The sequence below is a fragment of the Salmo salar genome, chromosome 04 (genome assembly GCF_965601325.2).
Source record: "Salmo salar chromosome 04, fSalSal1, whole genome shotgun sequence".
NCBI classification, from domain to species: Eukaryota; Metazoa; Chordata; class Actinopteri; order Salmoniformes; family Salmonidae; genus Salmo; species Salmo salar.
Genome location: NC_138294.1, coordinates 57,418,861 through 57,444,846, shown reverse-complemented (window position 1 = coordinate 57,444,846; position 25,986 = coordinate 57,418,861). Strand labels below are relative to the sequence as shown.

Here is a 25,986-nt window from a genome sequence, read left to right as displayed (position 1 = left end):
TGTTCTATACACGTTTCAAGAATATTCAAGTGTCCAGTTTTCTGAGGGTTAGGAGAATATTCCTCAACGTCACACCAAACATAAACAGAACATGGTTGCCATGTTCTCAGAATATAAGAATATTCTAGACACGTCCCACAGCCCCAGAGCAGGTTAGCTCTGAAGGATTCCTTGTCATAGAAATGTACCTGGCTAAAAGGTGAAACACTTTTGTGGTACCGGTTATCCTGAGTTAAACTCAGAGTTGACCAAAGTTACCTTATTAACTCCTCAAACTGGATTCATAGTATAGTGCTCTGCTCATGTAAGTTAGCAAACACGTAATCAGATGGTTATCGGCTACATTAACATTGCAGTAGTCATTGGAGGGTTGATTACCTAGCAAGCCATTGAGGCATGGTAAAATAATCACAAACAGAGCTAGATAAAGCCAGAACAATAATATACTTGTTGAGCATAGCTATAGCAATCAGTCTTGTGTGGTTTTCATGGTCATCACTCACTCACTTCTAAGTATGTCATTCTACAGGGCTTTTTGTTGCAAGCATGCGCGCATCACTCAAACATGACGTTTGCTTGTAAACAAAAAAATGGGTCTATGAACCTAGCTAAGCTGTGGGGGTCACTAGAGGATGTTTGCTGTGCTGGTGCTTGTGCACATGTGTATTGTTTTGGAAATACAGTACATTGGGTTAGCGCCAGCCTAGTGCATCCAACTCCCATCAAAACAAAACACACTGAAAGTAGAGTAGTGAGCATTTTCACATTACAGCGTCCATTTAGATATGTTTGTACTGTCATATTAATATGACAGTTTTGGTTGCACAAAACAAAAAAGTGTTGAACCAAGAAAAAGTGGCAAGTGATCCAATACACAGTGCCGCTCAACATAATTACTCTTGGCTCAACAAACATAAGGTCGAATTGAACACATTCATGGTAACATGAATGGGAAAGTCTTGTATTCATGTATGTGTGATTCAGTAGCTGCTGTAGGCCTAGCTAGTGCATAAAGGGAAGGACTGCCTACAGGATATTTATATCATAGGGGTGGCTTTCTAAACCTTAATGAACATAAAATACATTAGCATAGTTTGATAACAATAACAAGCTCATTAAACAGTGTTGGTCTCCAACGGGATTGTCTTGTAAGTTCACAGTGATCAGACATCGCTCTCCCCATAGATCTAAATAAATAGGGAGCACCAGCTTCTTGTTCTGTCCGAAGCTGATTAGCATGTTAAACTCAAACCAAGTGCAGCCAAATTAAATTGACCAACAAAGGTACAAAATCCAATGCATTTTTTTAAGAACTTTACCTTGACCAGCTAACTTCAAAACAAGTAATCTTAGATATTAACTGAATAACTTATATGCCCTAACCCTCATAAAAACCTAGGATTTTTTTCCAATGGATGCAACTTCTGCCTCCTTGCTGTCGTCAGCCAATTGCTTCTTCCTTGCCACTCCTTCAATGCTGAGCAGCCACAGGGATCTCCAGAGTGATTGGCTTGCGAAGCCCCTGCAACCGACCCAAACTGGGGGCGTATTCATTACGCCGATTCTGTTGCAAAACATTTCTTAAACGGAAACATGCGGAATGAAGCGGGGAGGGACCTACATTCATTTGTCCAATAGAAACTTTTGTGTTCTTGCAAAACGCAACTGTTTGCAACTGTTAGGACTAATGTTTTCACCCCTGGTAGATTCGAGGCTCTCCATCCATTCTGCTCAGAATGAGGGACTGGTATTTCTTGAGCTTCCAATCATGTGCCTCCTCTATCCTCTCCTCCCAGGACACTGTAAGCTCGATGGCGACCTGTACCTGCTTGGTGCCTCTAGACCAGAGAACGATATCTGGTTTGAGGCTTGTGCTGCCTATCTCCTCTGTAAATCTGAGCTGCTTCTTCATCAACCTCCTGATAGGCTGACAGCCATGTTCAGAGATGGATTTATACGGAATGTTCTGTTCTTTTCAATAGTGTATCAACATGACGGTTTACGAGTTAGAGGCACTTATTAATGCTTACTGCTGATACAGTATAAAGAAAAATCCAACATTGAGGGAGAACCTTTCAGAGGAAAATAGTCTTATCTTGTACAATCTGTGTTCCCCTCATCAGGAATAGAGAACCTAAGAAAATACTTGAAATGGAGGATTCACCATTCAGGGAGAGTTCAGGAGATGGACAAGCCATCGTTTATTATTGAATAAAAAAGTAAATTAGCCACGATACGCCAAACATGTGCGACTTCCATAGATTTCAAATGGCATGATATTCTGTTTAAGTAATACAAAGCATGCTCAAACAATGAACAGTTTATAAATACAGTTATTTACCTTTCTGCAGAGAACACTTCAAAAACTAACACTTTCTCCTGTTGCTTTCACTTCAAATGTAAAATAGTTCTTAGAAACACAAAGTGAATGATGGGTTCACACCAGCAGTCTTCAGATCACACACCTCGGAATACAAAACCATTTACAAACATTTGGATAGATAGCATGCATACAAAAATAGACACGTGTTTCTGATCAATGCGTCACAATTTACAGTACTGGTTTATTATTGCCAGTCCTCACCTGTCTGTCTGTCTGTCTGTCTCTGTGCACCAGTTTGGGTTGATTATAAGAGAGAGATTACGCCCTGCAGCCATTAACTATTTATGTTCACCCAGTTTTGGAGTGGTAATACTTTCAGAAATCTCTGAGGCACAACACTGAAGTTGAAATTATATCTCCTTACATTTTGTTCTGACATACCAGTTGTGCGATATCCAGTTTAGGAAATAAATATATATGATTAACATACTGTACACTCTCCTAACACACAGACATACATACTCATTTACCATTCACACATGCATAACATAAACATTGTAGACATCAAAAATACAATTGCTTATTATAGTTCATTTAAGATCAAGATTCATTGTAGTGTTACTGTACACAACCCTGGCATAGTCTTCAGAACAGACAGTACTGTACAGAAGCAGAAGGTTCTAACATGGCCATGCAGGTGAGCAGTCTTTCAGATGGAGGGAAATATCCAATATCATCAAACCAGAAAAGGCTGTGGATGTCTTATGTGCCTTCTACAAGTTTACTCTTAATAAGTCAAACAATACTGTCCTTCACAGACAATGTTCTGAGAGAGTGAGAGAGATGGAGTGGACAGCAACCCAGAGTGAGATGAATGTGTGTCCAAGAGCTGCTGAAATAGGTGGAGGGAGATGGGAATAAAGACACATAGGGCATCATTTTCCTCATGCAAAACAGCAATTAACTGTGCAAAAAAATACCATAAAACTCAGGCCCTGTTTCAATCAGATCAGCGCTAACAGACAAACTCATAGCTTAATATTGCTTTTATTTAGACGGTGTCGGAGGTGTAACTGCATTCGTGGACATCGCCATTGGATGCACTGAGTCACATTAGTAGAAATCCCATGCAGCCGTGTTACAAGTTTGAACACTGGAATGTGTGATATAATCTATACCTCGATTAGGCTGATATAAATCATTCTTATTTAGTTTAATGATTTTCAATTTGAGTGTCATTATTTCTATATAGCCTACACTTTCTCCTTCTGAACTTCTAACGCGGGTGGGACATAAGGGCGGGTGTGGTTCTCGTGACAATGACCACAACAGCTCCAACACAGGTACACCTCCAACATCACCTAAACAAAGGCAATATTAAGCTATGAGTTTGTTGATTACCGTGGGTTAAAGCTAATCTGATTAAATCCTGGCCTCACTATATTCTCCAGCGCAATTTATGTTATATCTTTCCTTTAACAATGTCAATGAGAAGAAGACTATTATTGAACGAGAGTGTAAATACTGTAATAGCGTGACCATGCATTGCACAATGCAACTATTGAATATGTTATGGTTATTTTGATCACTGAACAAACTATTTTGCATGAGGGAAGGTCCTTAGAGGTAGATGTGAGCATGCAGAGAGAGAGTGAGATTGAGTGAAAGAGAGAGGTAGAGGGAGGTTAACCCTGGTTGTTGTGGCTGTCTTCCAGGGATGTGGGGATGTCTGGGCTAGGGCGGTAAGAGCACGTCCCTTGGCAGGATGAATTGGGTGACTATGATGGTGCTGCTGTGTCCATGGTCTGTTCCATACAGGCTATCCTAAAAAACCCAACGACGGGTCAGAGTCCTGAAGAGGGACATTCTGTCAGGGGGAAGAAGAGTATGATTTAAGATGTGATACACTGTATACACTACATAAACAGTACACACACTGTACACACTATATTCTATAGGTCCTGTCATCGATCAATCAAATGTATTTTATAAAGCCCTTTTTACATCAGCAGATGTCACAAAGTGGTTATACAGAAGCCCAGCCTAAAACCTCAAAGAGCAAGCAATACAGATGTAGGAGCACGGTGGTTAGGAAAACTAGGAACCTAGGAAGAAACCTAGAGAGGAACCAGGCTCTAAGGGGTGGCCAGTCCATTTCTGGCTGTGCAGGGTGGAGATTATAAGGGTATATGCAATTAAGGTCAGATCGTTCTTCAAAAAGATTTTCAAACGTTCATAGATGACCAGCAAGGTCAAATAATGATCACAGTGGTTATATAGGGTGTAACGGGTTCGCACCTCAGGATTAAATGTCAGTTGGCCGAGCATTCCACACAGCAGGTGCAGTAGAGAGAGAGAGAGGGAGATGGGGAGAGAGAAAAAGAGAGAGAGGGGGTCATACCTTGAGCGCACTCTGTAGGATGCGGAGACGGTGCAGCTTTTCGCTGAGCAGTGGGTCGTTGACACGGCGGACGAAGGAGCGTTTGTACTCAAGGCGGGCGGAGGGCCGGTGGTCTCCCATGGAGGACAGGTTGGCCCTCTCCAGGGCCCGGTACAGGTCCCCCAGAGAGTCAGCCTGGGGACGGCCCTCCCTCTCACGGCCTGAGGACAAGCAGAGTCACAATACATGGCATTCACTGGCTGGCACCACATACAACAACAAAAACAGCAATATGCATGTGCATCAAGATCTCTCACTCCTGGAAGTTCAGAACAATACTGCATTTCCTCATAGGCAGGCAGAACACGCACAGTAAGCTGCTACTGTGGAATGTCCCATGCTATCCTTTACATATACTGCCCTCTTATGGTGCTATTGCCACATAGCTCTTATCTGGCACCCCTTTAAATGAGTGGATTCGGCTATTTCTGCCACACCCGTTAATGACAGCTGTATAAAATTGAGGACACACAGCCATGCAATCTCCGTAGACAAACATTGGTAGTAGAATGGCCCGTACTGAAGAGCTCAGTGACTTTCAACGTGGCACCGTCATAGGATGCCACCTTTCCAACAAGTCAGATTGTCAAGTTTCCAGAGGTGTCAACTGTAAGTGCCATTATTGTGAAGTAGAAATGTCTATGAGCAACAACGGCTCATCCACAAAGTGGTAGACCACACAAGCTCACAGAACGGGACCGCCGAGTGCTGAAGCACGTAGCGCATAAAAATCATCTGTCCTTGGTTGCAACACTCACTACCGAGTTCCAAACTGCCTCTGGAAGCAACGTCAGCAAAATAACTGTTCGTCGGGAGCTTCATGAAATGGGTTTTCATGTCCGAGCAGCTGCACACAAGCCTATGATCACCATGTGCAATGCCAAGCGTCAGCTGGAGTGCTGTAAAGCACGCCGCCATTGGACTCTGGAGCAGTGAAAACGCGTTCTTTGGAGTGATGAATCACGCTTCACAATCTGGCAGTCCAACGGACAAATCTCGGTTTGGCGGATGCTAGGATAACGCTAGATGCCCCAATGCATAGTGACAACTGTAACGTTTGGTGGAGGAGGAACAATGGTCTGGGCTGTTTTTTCATGATTCGGGCTAGGCCCCTTAGTTCCAGTGAAGGGAAATCTTAACACTACAGCATACAATGACATTCTAGACTATTCTGTGCTTCAGTGGCAACAGTGCACAAAGCGAGGTCCATACAGAAATAGTTTGTCGAGATCGGTGTGGAAAAACTTGACTGGCCTGAACAGAGCCCTGACCTCAACCCCATCAAACACCTTTGGGATGAACTGGAACGCTGACTGGGAGCCAGACCTAATCACCCAACATCAGTGCCTGACCTCATTAACGCTCTTTTGGCTGAATGGAAGCAAGTCCCCACAGCAATGTTCCAACATCTAGTTGAATGCCTTCCCAGAAGAGTGGAGGCTGTTGTAGCAGAAAAGGGAGGACCAAGTCCATATTAGTTCCCATGATTCTGGAATGAGATGTTCAACGAGCAGGTGTCCACATACTTTTGACCATGTAGTGTATGTTGACTCAAACAGAACCAGAGGTTTTGTGTCTGGTGGTTGTCATACTATGTTGTGCATTTGCAATACGTGTTGTGTGTTTTGGGGGTCAGTTGTGAAGCTGTGGGGCTGTGCCTCTTGAAGTGTATCATGCAGTATTTGCTGCGTGTTTTTGTGTTAGAGTCTATAGAGGGAGTAGTAGAGACAGTGAGTGATAGAGCGGCAGAGAAATTAGGACAGGAAAAAAGGCCCCTTGGGCATGTTTCTTTGTCCTCTTCAAAATTCAACGTTAACATGGGCTGAAAGGATTCTTACTCGCCCCACCTCCCCAAACACTGCGGTGGGGCACAGCGATGTCTCTATCATGGCTGTGTGTGTCTCTCTGTGTGTGTGTGTGTGTGTGTGTGTGTGTGTGTGTGTGTGTGTGTGTGTGTGTGTGTGTGTGTGTGTGTGTGTGCGTGTGTGTGTGGGTGTCTGCATGTGTGGAAGACATCGAGGAGGGGGCCGGGCCGCCAGGATGAATTAGTGTCAATTAGGACACTAAGACTTCCCCTCACTTTAGAATAGTGTCCTGGAGATCTGTAGGGATGGGGGATGGGGCTGGTCTAAATCTCAGACATTCAGCAATGTCTGTGACACAGACTGTGTCTGAACAATGCCTATAATTAGCAACATCATTCACCATTGGATACCAGGTTATAACCCTATAAGTACTAATTTCCATGTAAGTATATAAAACTATTTTTACCCATCAAGTTATCCTAGAATGTAACAGGGAGAGAAAGGTTAACCTCTCTTGGGAAGGGGGCAGTATTTTGACGTCCGGATGAAAAGCGTGCCCATAGTAAACTGCCTGCTACTCAGGCCCAGAAGGTAGGATAAGCATATTATTAGTAGATTTGGATAGCAAACACTCTGACGTTTCTAAATCTGTTTGAATTATGTCTGTGAGTATAACAGAACTCATATGGCAGGCAAAAACCTGAGAAAAAATCCAACCAGGAAGTGTGGAAATCTGAGGTTTGTAGTTTTTCAAGTGATTGCCTATCTAATACACAGTGTCTGTGGGGTCATTTGGCACTTCCTAAGGCTTCCACTAGATGTCAACAGTCTTTAGAACATTGTTTCATGCTTCTACTGTGAATGGGGAGAGAATAAGAGCTTATGGAGTCAGATGAATGAGAAAATGACATGAGCTCAATCGCGCACACTCCCATGAGAGTTAGGTGTGTTCCTTTTCATTTCTGAAGACAAAGGAATTGTCCGGTTGGAATATTATGGAAGATTTATGATAAAAACATCCTAAAGATTGATTCTATACATCGTTTGACATGTTTCTACGAACTGTAATATAACTTTTTGGACTTTTCGTCTGAATTTACTGCGCGAGCACAGTGCATTTGGATTACTCAACTGAGCACGCGAACAAAATGGAGGTATTTGGACATAAAGATAAACTTTATCGAACAAAACGAACATTTATTCTGGAACTGGGATTCCTGTGAGTGCATTCCGATGAAGATCATCAAAGGTAAGTGAATATTTATAATGTTATTTGTGACTTCTGTTGACTCCAAAATGGCGGGTTTCTGTATGGCTTGTTTTGATGTCTGAGCGCTGTACTCAGATTATTGCAAAGTTTGCTTTCGCCGTAAAGCTTTTTTGAAATCTGACACAGCGGTTGCATTAAAGAGAAGTGTATCTATAATTCTTTGAATAACAGTTGTATATTTTATCAACGTTTATGATAAGTATTTCTGTAAATTGATGTGCTCATTCACCGGAAGTTTTGGGAGGCAAAACATTTCTGAACATTACAGCCAATGTAAAATGGGGTTTTTGGATATAAATATGAACTTTATCGAGCAAAACACACATGTATTGTGTAACATGAAGTCCTATGAGTGCCATCTGATGAAGATCATCAAAGGTTAGTGATTCATTTTAGCTGTATTTCTGGTTTTTGTGACACCTCTCCTTGCTTGGAAAATGGCTGTGTGGTTTTTCTTGTCTAGGCGCTGTCCTAACATAATCTAATGTTATGCTTTCGCTGTAAAGCCTTTTTGAAATCGAACAGTGTGGTTGGATTAACGAGAAGTGTATCTTTAAAATGGGATATAATAGTTGTATGTTTGAGAAATTTGAATTATGAGATTTTTGTTGTTTTGAATTTGGCGCCCTGCTATTTCACTGGCTGTTGGCGAGTGTGTCACGCTAGCGTCCCACATACCCCAGAGAAGTTATCTTTCTTCTCTGTCTCATGGTGCCATGTCTCTCTATCTCATGGTGTCATGGCTGTCACGTCTTTGTCCTGTGTCTCAGTCATGTCTCAGTAATGTCTCACCTGTGTCTCTGGCCAGCTGGTAGTGGTGGTGGTCCCTGTGGTCAGAGGCGCTGGCCGAGGCTGAGAGAATGGCATGGAGCCCACTGTCTCGGGGCAGGGTGAAGCTACGTGGTTTCCCCACAGCCTCTACAGGGACACTGGGGCTGAGGTGCAGGGGCAGTGGGCCATAGTGCTCCTGCAGCAGGCTGCGCTGGGCAGGGAGGGTTGACTGGCGGCGGTACTCCACAGACAGACCTCCTCCTCCAGGGGAACGCAGCAGGGCCTCCTCCAGGGGCATGGGCAGTGTCTGCAGGTAGTGGAGCCCCGTGCTGCCCAAGGGCGTCTCAATCAGGTCCTGCCACGAACGCCGTTGGCTGGAGGACTTCTGGCCAGGCGAGATGCCGCCTCCGCTGCTGCTGCCCTCCTGTGGCTCGGGGTGGAACTCCTCATGAGAGGAGCGTGACTGGAACGTCTCAGAGGAGGAAAGGCGGCCGTGTTTGGGCTCCAGGTATGGACTCATCTGGGACACCTACAGAGAACCAGACAGAGAGGTGGCATGGCATAGCATTGGTAATTCATGTATATACCTGAATATTTTTTTGAAAAGAGAAGAGACTCAGCTAGAGAGGTATATAATGGCATTATAACAATAATGTAAATAACAGGAGGATTAGAAAAGAGGGAGTCCAGATTAAAACTATGCACAGAGTATCTTTTCACAGAAAGAGTGACTTACCGAGGGGGGCCTGGGGTAGGTATCGTAGGGGGGAGGAGGGCTGTCCTGTTTGGGCATGGTTGAAGGCATCTCCATGTCCTCATGGTCACTTTCACTCCAATAGTCTGGTCATGATGACAAGGATGAAGCAGAGAAGAGGACACATCACCATCAGAAAGAGACAATGTGGGGGGATTTTCTAAAGTAGACCTAGGGCAAACGAAGCAGCTCTTAGCCTCTATTATTGTCAACTATATTAATGTGTATTCACGTATTCTCACCCTGGTCCTGTCGGATCCTCTCCTGCTCCGAGTAACCTGCCACTGCCATCGTCAGACGACTCAGCCACCTGTGAGGGAACAACACTAATGACCCCATTCCAGATCTCACACACCACACACCATTCTGTTATCTTCTGCTGTTTTTGCATCTCACATCAGCTCACCTGGTCATCTGCCTAGCCCTATTTGTCAAAATCTTTCAGTTTTTTCTCACCTCCTTGTCTCTGCCTGTCTCCCCCTCCGTGTTAGGTACAGTAATAATGTCTGACAGTGACTCTCACCTGTTCATGTCATCCGCATTGTCTGCTGCAAAGTAGAAACTCTTGATCTTTGGATGGCAGGCCTTGAAAGCACTGGAACACAGAAACATGCGGTCAAGGACAGATTATACCATACGGTAAATAGTGCTGAGCGGTTAGTGCTTTTTGAGGTCGGTTAGGTTCGGTTTCGGTTTGGGTTTGGGTTTGATTATAACAAAAATAATCACGGTTTTTGGTTTCGATAATTTTTTAATACATTATGAAATACAGCTTTTTAATGGATATTCCAAAGCCAAAAATAGTGAGCATTTAATTGACAAAACATTTTAAATATTCCATTGTCTCTGTCACGTCCACATTGGGTAGACGTCAATAGAAAAATAGGAAATTATTAGGAAATAATAAAATATTTCAGTTATGTGTATTACTTTGTTTATTTGATTACTTTATTATTTTTCATTTCTTCAAGTCATCTCATCTCTGCTCAGGCAGTAGCAGCCAAACCTAACTTTATCTGTGTGCCCATACTGTACTGTCTTTAGTCATCCTATTTAGCTAGCCAGCCTAAGTAGCCTATGCTGCAGAACTGTCTGACAAAATAATTTTACTAGTTCTTCAAAGTAGATAAGATATACTTTCACGAACTGTCTCTGTCCCTCTCGTCGTTGTGTTGTGAACATTCCTCTTTCATGTGGTCTGTGTTTATCTAACCCAGGGTTGCCAGGTCAAGCAAAACATTTCAAGCCCAATGACCAGTCTAAACCCGCCCAAAAGACCTGAAAACTAGCCTCATTTTTCTATATACAATAAAGCCTTTTTCCATAACGTTATCGAGCCAATTAAGAAGGAATATCATTGTATCTTGTAATGAAATTAGAAGCAAAATTTGGGTTTCCTCCAAATATTAATTATTTTAGTTTCCATACTATAGTTTCTATACTATGCGTTCTGCATGTAACATGATGAAAGTGTTTTTGTTTTGTGAGGGGTGTGATTTGAGAAGCTATAAGTGATAATTGTTTTCCATGAACTTTGCACAGTGAGTAGTCACTGCCTTGGACTGAGGTCAGGGAGCATGCCAGCCTGCCGGAACCACCCCTTTCCAGCAAAAGGTATAAATGATGGGTTAAAAAAAAAACACATTGGACCAGAAAAGCATGAAGCTGCAGCTGCGCATTTAAAGTGGTTTGAACTTTGAATCTCAACACGAGGTGGAGACGATAAACTCACCTCCCAGACAATCATTGGTACGGTTGATTAGCTGGTCTAAGTAAAGTATCTTTGAAAGCGAATTTAAGTAGGATCATCCTGTTACTCTGCTCAAACCAGCGATACGGCTGGCTAGCCTATCTTCAAAGAAGCCTCTTCAAGAGTGAATGGAAGGAAAGTCAACTCTGTAGTTCTGTTCAGGACTACACGACAAGTTACCGGATACCGAACAACTACAAAGAAGGACAACAGTAGAAGACTTGTTGGAACCATTTCGGACAATCAGAGCCTTACAAGCGTGCTGCGAAAAGGCCCAACGCCCTTTCCAAGGCTGCCCTGTTTACCGAGAGATCCCCGGGCGAACCCAGGCATTTCACGTAAATATATTCATGATTTCTTACTCAAAGTGGGCGGCTGTTCGTGTGTAAAGTATTCGGTTACTGTGGGCGAGAGTAGTTTCTGAATGTATCAATGTTAAGTGCCTCTGTCCCTCTCTCTCTCTCCCTCTCCATCTCTTCTTTAACAAGCAGCCATGTTGTTGTCATTCCGCTAGAGACTGGTTTTCAGTGTATTACGTCTCCAGTCAATAACCGGTGCAGAGTGTGTATGTTTATCCTGTGTCCTATTTAAGTAGCTAATAAATAAATAATCAAATCAATTTGTGTTGTACTGAATCATAAGTAAGGCTCAGGTTTTTGCAGATTGTCACAGTTGTTGTAAGAGACGGACCAAGGCGCAGCGTGTGTTGAGGTCCACATATTTATTTAACGTGAAACTTCTTCAACAAAACAACTAATAAGCAACAAAACGTGACTACGTGGTGCAACAAGCACAAAACCAAACAATATCCCACAAAACACAGGTGGGAAAAAGGCTACCTAAATATGATCCCCAATTAGAGGCAACGATTACCAGCTGCCTCTAATTGGGAACCATACAAAACACCAACATAGAAATAATGAATTAGAACATCCCCTAGTCACGCCCCGACCTACTACACCATAGAGAACCAAGGGCTCTCTATGGTCAGGGCGTGACAGTACCCCCCCCCCCCCCCCCAAAGGTGCGGACTCTTGCCGCAAAACCTGAAACTAACTGGGGGGTAGGGGGGGTGACTAGTGTCGGTGGCGGCTCCGGTGCAGGTCATAGCCCCCACCCAGACCCCGGATCCGGGCTGAACGCTGTGCCTGAGCATCGGTGCAGAGGAAGGCTCCGGCCTTGGAGCGGGACTGGACGCCGTGCCTGGACTGGGCACCGGCGCCGAGGAAGGCTCCTGCCATGGAGCGGGACTGGACGCCGTGCCTGGACTGGGCATCGGCGCAGAGGAAGGCTCCTGCCCTGGAGCGGGACTGGACGCGGTGCCTGGACTGGGCACCGGCGCAGAGGAAGGCTCCTGCCATGGAGCGGGACTGGACACCGTGCCTGGACTGGGCACCGGCTCAGAGGAAGTCTCCTGCCTTGGAGCGGGACTGGACGCCGTGCCTGGACTGGTCCACATATTTATTTAATGTGAAACTTCTTCAACAAAACAACTAACAAGCAACAAAACGTGACTACGTGGTGCAACAAGCACAAAATCAAACAATATCCCACAAAACACAGGTGGGAAAAAGGCTACCTAAATATGATCCCCAATTAGAGGCAACGATTACCAGCTGCCTCTAATTGGGAACCATACAAAACAACAACATAGAAATAATGAACTAGAACACCCCCTAGTCACGCCCACACCTACTACTGTCACAACGTCTACAGAAGGTGGCGCCTCTCCCCGTTCGGGCGGCGCTCGGCGGTCGTCGTCGCCGGACTACTAGCTGCCACCGATCTCCTTTTCATTTTCATTTGGTGATGTCTGTTTTATGTTAGCACCTGTTTTGAGTTAGTTCATTAGTGGGGGTATTTAGTCTGTCAGTTTTGGTTTGGGATTGTGCGGGATTATTTGTGTCATTTTTTGTAGGTTGGGGATTTGGGTTTTCCTCTGCCGTTCGGTTGTTTAGGCATACGGGTTTGCTGGGCTGCGTCCCGACTCGGTTTGAGGGTTCTTGCCTGTTGCTGGATTTATTGTACCCTGCCTTGTATTTACGGCACTTTTGGACTGGTGTTTATTAAACGTGTTTTTCCACGTACCTTAGTCTCCTGTGCCTGACTTCACCCCTCCTGCATGTTAGAGTTGCATGACAACTACACCATAGAGAACCAAGGGCTCTCTATGGTCAGGGCTTGACACAGATGCAATGAGGTTACGACTGTTCAGAATGGTGATATGATACAAGGTTATGATTAATAAGTTAACTGTTTATGGATGTGATAGGTAAAGACCTTTTTAGAGTTTAATTCAGGAGATGGTAACTAGTTAAAGAGCGCTCTCGTGGTGCCCCAGATCCTAATCAGTTAATTGTTACATGATTAATTTAAATCGGGTAACAATTAAAGATAATTAGTTAATTTGATAAATAACAGTCTTCAGATTAATATTAAAGTCAAGACACGACAATATGTACAGTAACAGTGAAAAGTCTGGACACACCTACTGATTCAAGGGTTTTTCTTTATATTTACTATTTTATACATTGTAGAATAATAGTGAAGACGTCAACACCATGAAATAACACATGAAATCATGTAGTAAAAAAAAGTGTTAAACAAATTAAAATATATTTGGCCTTGAAGACAGCTTTGCACACTCTTGGCATTCTCTCAACCAGCTTCACCTGGAATGCTTTTCCAGCAGTCTTGAAGGAGTTCCCACATATGCTGGGCACTTGTTGGCTGCTTTTCCTTCACTCTGCGGTCCAACTCATCCCAAACCATCTCAACTGGGTTGAGGTCGGGTGATTGTGGAGGCCAGGTCATCTGATGCAGCACTTCATCACTCTTCTTCTTGGTCAAATAGCCCATACACAGTCTGGAGGTGTGTTGGGTCATTGTCCTGTTGAAAAACAAATGATAGTCCCACTAAGCGCAAACCAGATGGGATGGCATATCGCTGCAGAATGCTGTGGTAGCCATGTTGGTTAAGTGTTCCTTGCATTTTAAATTAATCACAGACATTGTCACCAGCAAAGCAACCCCACACCATCAAACCTCCTCCTCCATGCTTCACGGTTGGAACCACACATGCAGAGATCATCCGTTCACCTACACTGCGTCTCACAAAGACACAACCAAACATTTCAAATTTGGACTCATCAGATCAAAGGACAGATTTCCACTGGTCTAATGTCCATTGCTCATGTTTCTTGGCCCAAGCAAGTCTGTTCTTCTTATTTGTGTCCTTTAGTAGTGGTTTCTTTGCAGCAATTTGACCATAAAGGCCTGATTCACGCAGTCTCCTCTGAACAGTTGATGTTGAGATGTGTCTGTTACTTGAACTCTCTGAAGCATTCATTTGGGCTGCAATTTCTGAGGCTGGTAACTCTAATGAACTTATCCTCTGCAGCAGAGGTAATTCTGGGTCTTCCTTTCTGTGGCGGTCGTCATTAGAGCTAGTTTCATCATAGCGCTTGATGGTTTTTGCGACTGCACTTGAAGAAACTTTCAAAGTTCTTGAAATGTTCCGCATTGACTGACCTTCATGTTTGACAGTAATGATAGACTGTTGTTTCTCTTTTCTTATTTGAGCTGTTCTTGCCATAATATGGACTTGGTATTTTACCAAATAGGGCTATCTTCTGTATACCATCTTTACCTATGTTTTATGGAAAAAAAGGTTGGAAATAGGTGTCTCCATAATGATAATCTAAATAGCCTACCTACAACTGGGAAAAAGTTGTCACAATGTGCACACGTGCTGCTCTCTCTCCTCTCGCTCACGTGACACAGCCAATAAATGTAGTGCTCTCTCAACACACACACACACACACCCCTCTCCGGCCCTCCACGCCACTCACTCATTCAGCAACAGACTGCCTGACACAATTTTTCTGGAAACCCGCGAACATGCAACACAGATCGAACCTTTCTTTTTTCTATCCAGCTAAATAAACACTCCGAACAGCCTACCGACCTCTCGGGGGCGTCTGCAAAATCCTAAAGCACACCGTTGCATCATTTTGTATCACATTCCAATGATAAAACTGGGGGGGGATCAAAAATGCAATTTCAAAATGTGGGGGGACATGTCCCCTTCCCCGTCCCCCCCGTCCCCGTCCCCAGTGAAAGTTGCGCCCCTGCGTAAAAGTGTATCCATCCAGAGATCTGTATATAATGGCGAGATGCTATTATCTCCGTCCTAACCATGGGAGTCGTTGTCCCAAAGGCAGGAAGGCAGGCGACACGTTTAAATCCAAAATAAGCCCATTGAAAAGCATTGGGCTTATTTTGGACAGATTTTGGCGAGAGTAAAACCTCTCGCTTCGCCTCTTCCCCTCTGATCCATCTCTGTCCAAAAAAGAAAAAACTGGTGCAATGGATTATAGGATTATAGTTAATTACCACGTTTCTGAGCTAAACTAGGTTGAATATTTGCGAACTACAACTCCCTTTAGCCCAGCGTTCCACATAGTTCTTGACTTGATTTCTGTCTTGAAAGATTTCTCCAGAGAAACGTCACGCTGGGCTCACAAAAAAAAACGAACTAAATGGAATTCAAGTAATTGAACCGACGTCGGCCAACTAGTTGTTTAATAACAACAACAAAAAATGAAATGTCGGTTAATCGCTCAGCACTAACTGTAAGTATTCTGGGGCACAAACACAGGTTGCATATACTGAACATATATTGTATTTAAAGACTCACACACTACATCCTCAATAGATTCAAACAAACACATGCCAAGGTTCACACAGACAAACAGACTACAAGACTCACATATTAATTTATTGTATACAAACACAAATACTCACTACTTCCTACGGCACTCAGATGCACGATCAATCTTGAATTCTGGGAGACTAACAAAGCCCTCTGCCTTTTCATCCTGAGGGAGGAAAAAACAGAATATCATACACTGTTCTGAGTCTGACAAACATTACTTTTCTGAGTTACAAAAAATATAGAGGTTAACATTTTCACAAGATAACCAAGATGCAGAGAGGGAGTCACAGTACAACAAATTAGCGAGTTTGTCCGTATCACTCACACACTCACCTCCTCATTCATGTACCAGTATAGGCAGGTATCTTTCAGGATGAACCAGTATTTCTTCCACTTCTGGGAGAAGTAGCTTTTAGCATCCTTCTTTTTCCACAGCCAGCCCTCACAGTCCCCCCGCCCCAGGTCCTTACATGAGATACGCCTCTTACTGATGGAGGACAAAGAGTCACCAGCTGTAGGGAGGAGAGAGGAGTATCAATGAAACAACTGTATTGGGTGGTCTGCATCAGATTACATTTATGTATGTTGTGTATATTTGAAACTGTACATGCGTTGTGGACTGTAGGTTGTGAATAACTCACCTTTACTCTTCTTTCTAGACCTTGAGCGCAGCGAGGATCGTTCAAACATCTACAAAATAACACACAGGAAAATGAGAGATATCAAACCACATTGATCTGTCTCCACTGTGCTCAGACCTCTATATATCTAATCATAATCATAACAAAACAACGCATCAGTGTTGTCTCAGGGCCCTGGGACCAATGGGACTTACATGGTAGAGGGAGGCGGATTCAGAGCCGGACGTGGAGACTTCCATCTGGAGGGCTGGAAGGAGGGCGTAGTGGGCGGGGCTTCCCTTGTCACTCTTCTTCCTGCTGCGTCCTGTCAGGTACTCCTCTGGCATGGCCTTGTCCTCACTCTGATTCACATAGCACAGCAGGGAGTTCTCTACGAGAGCAGGGGAGGTCAGCAATTAGATCACTTTGTCTAACGCAATTTGATTATATCGGCCTACTATGTGTACATCACTTCTACCTACTGAATATTCATTGTGCTGTCACTTTGTTACTACAAACTTTAAACAACAGCAAAAAACAAGCCAAAAGCCAATTCTAGAGATTGTGTAATGATTGCTTGGATGAAAAGGGACAGTTAGACTTAGTCATGTCATTAGGGCCTTGAGGCTACAGCAAGGCCCCTGATGAACATCCATCTGACTCTTATAGGCTAGTTTTGGGAGCCATGTCATTGGGCAGTGTAATTTATGTTTTGTGTAATCCTGTGGTGTGTCCAGGCATTCGGCTTTAGGGCTCTGAGGCTTTACTCGGTCTTGTCATTCAGACAAATGCCTAGGCTTCACTCAAACCCCATTACTGTACTGAACGAACAGAGCCATTTCTAAAGGATTGTCATTATTCTGATTTTTGCAAGACATCTTCCAAAAAAATTTAAAGAAATGTTGCTTTTAGGCAATATGTCAAGATACTGCCTCTTGCCAAATATGCGGATAAATATAGCACCCTAACTGATGCTGAAAAGCCCAGGGGAAAAATAAACTGACTGCCATTGGGAATAAAAAACACAACATCACAGTGGCTGCCTCTCAGACTGAAGCAAGGCCATTCGCTCTCTTCCTACTCTGTTCGCCACCAGGCCTGGCAGCAACCAATCAAACCAAGCAAATCTTGGGAAGAGCCTGGTTACAGTTGCCAAGGCAACGACATACCTTCAAGACCCAAAAGCAAAGAGAGAGAGAGAGGCAGAGAGTCACTGAGACAAATGGGTGAGATTGAAAGAGAAAGAGAGTAGGAGGTACTAACAAAGATACACAGAAAGAAGAGACTGGAAAAGAGGGACAGATAGAGAGGAGGATAGCTAATTCAGCATCATATCTATTATGCACTGAGCCCTGCCTGGCTGCTCAGCTTCCTAGTCCCTTGGCTAAGACATCTGAGATGGGGAGGCAGAAAACCCAATTATGAGAGATATCCACCCACTCACCTCTGCTGCTATAGCTCTCTCTTTCTGTCTCCCCTCTCTTTTTATCTCTCCCTTTCTCTCCATCCCGGCCTCCCACTCACCTCTCCTGCTCTCTCTCTTCAGCTTGGCCGGGTCTTCATAGTCTCCCACCCAGTTATATTCCACTGGCATGGAGATGGGCCTAAGCCTGCCTGGAGCACGCAGCACAGATAACACACAACATTACAGACCTACCCAGGAAAATCTAAGAGCTACAAACAGCCTATATTAACAATACAGTGACACAAACATCACAAACACAGCAGACATTGTATACAGATGTAGGATCTTCATTTTGCTACAGCAGGAAAATAATCCTGCAGCAACAGGAAATGTGAATTATTAAGTGTATTATAATTAATGGGGATTTTTGTAGGGGTTGATATACTTTTTGTTAGGGCAAATCAAGTCTGAAATGTTCAAAGTGGAAATTACAAACTTCAGAAGCATTTTTAAACAGAAATACACAACAAGTTTGCATTTCCTGCTTTGCAGGAACATTTTCGCAGCAAGAAAAGAGTGATCAAATCTGTAGGAAGTGCACCACATGCATCTCTCATACAAACACACAGCCTTGGACTGGGTCGTAACATATGTGGGGGATAGACATCCCACATACAAACAAACAGGCTTGGACTACCATACCATACAGTATATGGGGGACTGACATCACTCATACAAATATGCGGTTTGGACTGGGTCATACCATAAGTGGGGGTGCAGTCCCTGCGGACAGGTGGAGGCCCGTGGTTCTGGTCATATTCGTAGCAGTACAGAACAGCATCCTCCTCCACCAGAGGGAAACGTCGGCGACACTCCTGGTCCAGGAATGAGTTGGGGGACTCAGAGCCCTTGGCCACCGGGATGTCAGTTTGGAGGTCGTCGTCACCTGATAGATTTCCCTTGTCGTCTCTGCAGCACAGATCATGGAGAGAGTCTGTTCGCCTATGGAGCATCGACTGCATGGGTAAACTTCAACAAAGTTGAAGGCTGATACTACAAGGCTGATACTACAAGGCTGATAAATCCCCCCACAAAAGGGAACAAACTGACTAAATTCACAGTGAAGTAATTACACAGGTAAACCACTACAGTATTACAATGCAGTTAATAACATAAAACATAATCAAAGTACAACATACAGTGACTACACTGTGTAATCCCTCTAGTAAGGCATACAGTATAAACAGTGACTACACTGTGTAATCCCTCAGGTAAGGCATACAGTATGAACAGTGACTACACTGTGTAATCCCTCTGGTAAGGCTGGTAAGGCATATAGTATAAACAGTGACTACACTGTGTAATCCCTAAAGTAAAGCATACAGCATAAACAGTGACTACACTGTGTAATCCCTAAAGTAAGGCATACAGTATGAACAGTGACTATACTGTGTAATCCCTAAAGTAAAGCATACAGTATGAACAGTGACTACACTGTGTAATCCCTAAGGTAAGGCATACAGTATAAACAGTGACTATACTGTGTAATCCCTAAAGTAAAGCATACAGTATGAACAGTGACTATACTGTGTAATCCCTAAAGTAAAGCATACAGTATGAACAGTGACTACACTGTGTAATCCCTAAGGTAAAGCATACAGTATGAACAGTGACTATACTGTGTAATCCCTAAAGTAAGGCATACAGTATGTCAAAGTGAGGCAGCTTGTGTGTGTACCTGGGGGCGTATGGTTCCTCAGGGGGCGGGGGGATGAAAAGGTCCTGCAGGGCACAGCTGTCCCTCCTGGAAGGGGTGCTCAGGGTACTGGTGGGTGTGGCCACACTGCTGCTGGGGCTCTGAGGGATGATGGGCTGTGAGGAGAGAGATACCTAGTCAGTTATACAACTGAATGCATTCAACTGAAATGTGTCTTCCGCATTTAACCCAACCCCTCTGAATCAGAGAGGTGCGGAGGGCTGCCTTAATCGAAATCCACGTCTTCGGCGCCTGGGGAACAGTGGGTTAACTGCCTTGCTCAGGGGCAGAATGACAGATTTTTACATTGTCGGCTCTGGGATTCGATAACCTTTCGATTACTGGCCCAACGCTCCTACCCGCCAGGCTACCTGCTGCGGGGGAGAGAGGGTGAGTTTTCTGACATACTGCTGTGATGTGTAGTTTCATAATAGATTACGATCAATCAAACCATTAAAGCTTCAATATTTAGGAAATGCTAGTCTTGTTTCTCGATTGGAGAATGGCTAGAGGCAGGGTTAGGGAAGGGAACATTGATTTGATCCTTTGCATTTGATGAATTATAAATCATAAATCAATAACTGAATCTGGATGTATGATGAAACGAGGAGGAGGAGGGTACAGAGAGGAGAAGAGAGGTAGCAGAAAAGAGGTAAAGGAGAAGGGGGGAGGAGATGAGCGGGGGATTAGGAGGCGGCAGAGCTCTGACGCGCTCCAGTTGGTCAGGGCCCCAGGGGGAGGGAGGGAAACAGCACTTAGCCCAGCGTGGGACTCAGAGGGGGACAGGGATAGAGTCACATATGCCCGTCTCATCTCCACACATACGCTTCCCTCCACGCACTAGTTCAGATACAACACCGATATTAAATAATTGTTTGGGGTAAAATATGACAGACACAGAGACAGACACATTCACAAAAAGTCACTGCTTTAACGAGACCCACAAACAAGGAATGCACTCTCCTGCTTGCATACTCACCATGCACAATCAGGCACATACTATGCACATACAGAAGTTCACATACCCTCTCAGTCATTAACCCACTGAAAAGATAGTGGTATACAGTACATAAATCACCTCTCGCTAACACACAGGGCTCTATTTTAAAAAACCTAACGCAATGGTAAATCTTATCACTGGTGGTAGCGCTATAGGTCCTGGGTGTGTCAGAAATACTTTTGCTATTTTCACAGCAGCAATTTATGAGCGCATAGGCTGGCGGTGGTGTGAAAGGGCTAGGTTTAGATTAATAAACAAGTTGTAGGTGTGATGAGAGCTTGGCCACTCACTGGTCAATCAATGTGTTCCATGACTAAATATTATTTTTTATTTCACCTTTATTTAACCAGGTATGCCAGTTGAGAACAAGTTCTCATTTACAACTGCGACCTGGCCAAGATAAAGCAAAGCAGTGCGACACAAACAACACAGAGTTACACATGGGATAAACAAACATACAGTCAATAACACAATAGAAAAATCTATATACAGTGTGTGCAAATGTAGTAAGATTAGGGAGGTAAAGCAATAAACACGCCATAGTGGCGAAATAATTACAATTTAGCAATTAACACTGGAGTGATAGATGTGCAGAAGATGATATGCAAGTACAGATACTGGGGTGCAAAGGAGCAAAAATATAAATAACAATATGGGGATGAGGTAGTTGGGTGGGCTATTTACAGATGGGCTATGTACAGGTGCAAGGATCGGTAAGCTGCTCTGACAGCTGATGCTTAAAGTTAGTGAGGGAGTGTCAAGGTTGTGCGCTACTGGTACGAAGTCAGGTTCAGGAGAGCAGTGAGTTGTGATCAGGCGCACTTTATTTGGCAGAGGCATAAAAAACAGACGCAACTGCGTCCAAAAACCTCCAGCCACAGGTAAAAGTAAACAGGCGCGAAAACACTCACAAATATACAAATGTATGACAAATACATACAACGGGTCAAAATACGATACCTGGGGGAAAACCAGTCAAGCACATCACACTAAACACGCAACACAACAATTCCACACAAAGACATGGGGGGGAACAGAGGAATAAATACATGCAGTGTGATTAGGGAATGTAAACCAGGTGTGCAAGGAACAAGACAAAACAAATGGAACAATGAAAAGTGGAGCGGCGATGGCTAGAAAGCCAGTGATGTCGACCGCCGAACGCTGCCCGAACAAGGAGAGGAGCCGACTTCGGCGGAAGTCGTGACAGGGAGATATGTCTCCAACTTTAGTGATTTTTGCAATTTGTTCCAGAGAACTGGAAGGAAAGGCAGCCAAAGGAAGAGTTGGCTTTGGGGATGACCAGTGAAATATACCTGCTGGAGCGCATGCTATGTGGGTGTTGCTATGGTGACCAGTGAGCTGAGAAATGGTGGGGCTTTACCTAGCAAAGACTTATAGATGACCTGGAGCCAGTGGGTTTGGCAACGAATATGAAGCGAGGGCCAGCCAATGAGAGCATACAGGTCGCAGTGGTGGGTAGTATATGTGCTTTGGTGTCAAAACGGATGGCACCGTGATAGACTGCATCCAATTTGCTGGGTAGAGTGTTGGAGGCTATTTGTAAATGACATCGCCGAAGTCAAGGATCGGTAGGATAGTCAGGGGGTATGTTTAGCAGCATAAGTGAAGGAGGCTTTGTTGCGAAATAGGAAGTCAAGTCTAGATTTAATTTTGGATTGGAGATGCTTAATGTGAGTCTGGAAGGACAGTTTACAGTCTAACCAGACACCTAGGTATTTGTAGTTGTCCACATATTCTAAGTCAGAACCGTCCAGAGTAGTGATGCTAGACGGGCAGGTGGGTGCGGGCAGCGATCGGTTGAAGAGCATGCATTTAGTTTTACTTGCATTTAAGAGCAGTTGGAGGCCACGGAAGGAGTGTTGTATGGCATTGAAGCTCGTCTGGAGGTTAGTTAACACAGTGTCCAAAGAAGGGCCAGAAGTATACAGAATGGTGTCGTCTGCGTAGAGATGGATCAGAGAATCTCCAGCAGCAAGAGCGACATCATTGATGTATACAGAGAAAAGAGTCGGCCCAAGAATTGAACCCTGTGGCACCCCTATAATACCGCATGAGGTTGTCTCAAGTTGTGTAGGTTATTGACGGTCTTTGACTTGCTGGGGGCACGGAATATTCTCGTCCTAGTCCACTTTGGAATGATAACAACTACGGTTTATTAAATAGCATAAGCTACAGTAACGAGTAAAAAAAAACATCCAGTGTTTGCTCAATATGTTTAGAGTGTTAGCAGTCAACATTGTTGTAATTGCCTTAAATATTTACACGCCTCAAATATTGCCACTCCTCCCATCTCAGCGCAAGTGAAATGCCACCCTATTCCATATTTACTATAAAGTAACCACTAAAAAGGAGGACCTTCTTGATGCAATTAAAGCCTTTAAGTCTGGGAAAACTCCAGGGCTGGATGACATACCAGTTAAAGTAGAATATCAAACCTTTTTTTATGTACTCGGAGGACCGTTATTAGCATGCTTTAATCACTCTTGTAAAAATGGTTGATTATCCGATACTCAACAATAAGGTCTGATTTCACTATTACTGAAACAGGACCCAGGTGGTAAATATAAAGATCCAGTCCATTTAAAAAATTGGAGGTCCTTTACACCTCAGTGTTGTGATGCAAAAATTCTAGAAAAATGCATAGCGCATAGAATTAAAAAGGTACTGTCAGATAGTATTACTCCTATTAATCCAGTTTTCTTTTACATGGACAATACATTGGAGATAATATACAGTGCTTCTTCCATTTAAGAATGATGGAGGCCACTGTGTTCTTGGGGACCATCAAATGCTGCAGAAATATTTTGGTACCCTTCCCCAGATCTGTGCCTCGACACAATCCTGTCTCTAAGCTCTACGGAAAATTCCTTCGACCTCATGGCTTGGTTTTTGCTTTGACATGCACTGTCAACTGTGGGACCTTACATAGACAGGTGTGTGCCTTTCCAAATCATGTCCAATTAATTTAATTTACCACAGGTGGAATTCAATCAAGTTTTAGAAACATCTCAACGATGATCAATGGAAACTAGATGCAGAGGGTCTGAATACTTATGTAAGTAAGGTATTTCCTTTTTTAATTATTATTATACATTTGTCATTATGTGGTATTGTGTGTAAATTTACTGTAATCCATTTTAGAATAAGGCTATAACGTAACAAAATGTGGAAAAGGGGAAGGGTTCTGAATACTTTCCGAATGCACTGTAAGTACTGGAAACAATAGAACACTATGACAAATCTGGGAAACCAGGCCTGGTATTCATAGCTGACTTTGAGAAGGCTTTTGATAAAGTGTACTATATTACATATATGATCTAAAAAAAAAAAACTTTTACATTACCGTGTCGTTTACCAATAAAATGGTCTGACGGGGAAGTGGAAATACTCTGTATTCATATCCCAAAAGAAAGAAATGTTCTTAATACAATACATTTTAATAGAAAGTTAGCAAAAATACATAAGATATTGCTACCATGGAAAGGAAAATATCTGTCTATTTGTAGAAAAATCACCCCGAGTCATATCCCAGTTAACCTATTTGCTTATGGCCCTGCCTACACTTAACGACTTGTTTTAAATTATATGAGCAAAACATATTCAATTTTATTTGGAACGGCAAGTCAGACAAAATTAAACGGGCCTATTTATATAATTCATCTGAATTCGGAGGACAGAAATGATTAAATATTAAAGCATTAGACCTCTCACTAAAGGCTTCAGTCATGCAAAAGCTATACTTAAATCCGAACTGGTTCACTAGCAGATTAGTAAGAATGGCTCACCCCGTGTTCAAGAATGGCCTTTTCCCCTTTATTCAGATTACAACCTCTCACTTTCACGTTATTTGAAAATGAAATAATCTCCTAAATATTGCTATTTTTAAAACAAACCAAAGAAAGTTGGTTGCAATTTCAGTTTAATCCACCAGAAAAGACAGAACAAATATTATAACAAATATTATGGTTAAACTCAAATACACTAATTGATAAAAAAGCATTATTTTTGGAGGAACATTTTTTTTAAACGGTATAATCTTTGTAAATGATATCATAAATAGGACTATTCGAGTTATGTCACACATGCAGCTAACAGAAATAAATGGAAATGTCAGCTCTATCCAAAATTACAACCAACTAATTGCAGCAATACCTCAAAAATGGAAGAGGCAAGATGAAGGGGGAGAAAGTAAGGAACTTGTCTGTCAGCCCTGCATTAAAGGCCAAAATTGGTTAAAGAAAATTGTGATGAATAAAAAAGTATAAGAATCAAAACATTTACAGCTGTGCCATACAGATTCAAAAATAGTTGGGAAGAGATTTTCGATGTACCGATTCCATGGCACTGATACACAAAATAATGCCAGATTGAAAACATAGAGTTTTTTTTATTTAAATGATTATTCAAAATTCTTGAAACCAATGGTATGTTAAATACAGTTCATTCGGAAAGTATTCAGACCCTTTGACTTTTTCTATATGTTGTTACGTTACAGCCTTATTCTAGAATGGATATAAATTTAAAATATATATATAAAAAAAAAAATATATATATATATATATATATATATATATATATATATATATATATATATATATATATATATATATATATATAAAAAAATCTATCTACACACAATACCCCATAATGACAAAGTGAAAACAGGTTTTTAGAAATGTTTGCAAATGTATTAAAAATAAAAAACAGAAATACCTTATTTAATTAAGTATTTAGACCCTTTGCTATGAGACTCAAAATTGAGCTCAGGTGCATCCTGTTACCATTGATCATCCTTGAGATGTTTCGAACAATTTGATTGGAATCCACCTGTGGTAAATTCAGAGAGGTGACCAAGAACCCAATGGTCACTCTGGCAGAGCTCCAGAATTCCTCTGTGGAGATGGGAGAACCTTCCAGAAGGACAACCATCTCTGCAGCACTCCACCAATCAGGACTTTATGGTAGAGTGGCCAGACGGAAGCCACTCTTCAGTAAAAGGCACATGATAGCCTGCTTGGAGTTTGCCAAAAGGCACCTAAAGTACACTCAGACCATGAGAAACATGATTCTCTGGACTGATGAAAACAAAATTGAACTCTTTGGCCTGAATGCCAAGTGTCACGTCTGGAGGAAACCTGGCGCCATCCCTACGGTGAAGCATGGTGGTGGCAGCATCATTCTGGGGGGGATGTTTTTCAGCAGCAGGGACTATTCAGGATCAAGGGATTGATGAACGGAGCAAAGTACAGAGAGATCTTTGATGAAAACCTGCTCCAGAGCGCTCAGGACCTCAGACTGGAGCGAAGGTTCACCTTCCAACAGGACAATGACCCTAAGAACACAGCCAACAC

The 25,986-nt window shown here is 43.0% G+C and overlaps 1 protein-coding gene across 7 annotated transcripts in view; it reads right to left on the bottom strand.

Annotated features, from left to right (window-relative positions):
- Positions 1–2,172: 2,172 nt before the first annotated feature.
- The window catches only part of LOC106603396 (connector enhancer of kinase suppressor of ras 2), a 50,171-nt gene continuing 26,357 nt past the window's right edge, over positions 2,173–25,986 (bottom strand). For 2 of the 7 annotated variants that reach the window (XM_014197029.3, XM_014197030.3), the window contains exons 10-22: positions 19,594–19,727; positions 18,619–18,857; positions 17,975–18,064; positions 16,666–16,841; positions 16,472–16,520; positions 16,164–16,342; positions 15,920–15,993; positions 9,887–9,958; positions 9,606–9,673; positions 9,346–9,449; positions 8,631–9,138; positions 4,725–4,924; positions 2,173–4,190 (exon numbers count right to left, since the gene is read on the bottom strand). In XM_014197029.3, coding sequence (XP_014052504.1) covers positions 4,143–4,190; positions 4,725–4,924; positions 8,631–9,138; positions 9,346–9,449; positions 9,606–9,673; positions 9,887–9,958; positions 15,920–15,993; positions 16,164–16,342; positions 16,472–16,520; positions 16,666–16,841; positions 17,975–18,064; positions 18,619–18,857; positions 19,594–19,727 — 1,941 coding nt within the window. In that variant the 3' untranslated portion in view covers positions 2,173–4,142. The remainder of the gene's footprint in view (positions 4,191–4,724; positions 4,925–8,630; positions 9,139–9,345; positions 9,450–9,605; positions 9,674–9,886; positions 9,959–15,919; positions 15,994–16,163; positions 16,343–16,471; positions 16,521–16,665; positions 16,842–17,974; positions 18,065–18,618; positions 18,858–19,593; positions 19,728–25,986) is intronic. The other 5 variants (XM_014197032.3, XM_014197031.3, XM_014197034.3 and 2 more) reach the window with 3 other exon arrangements.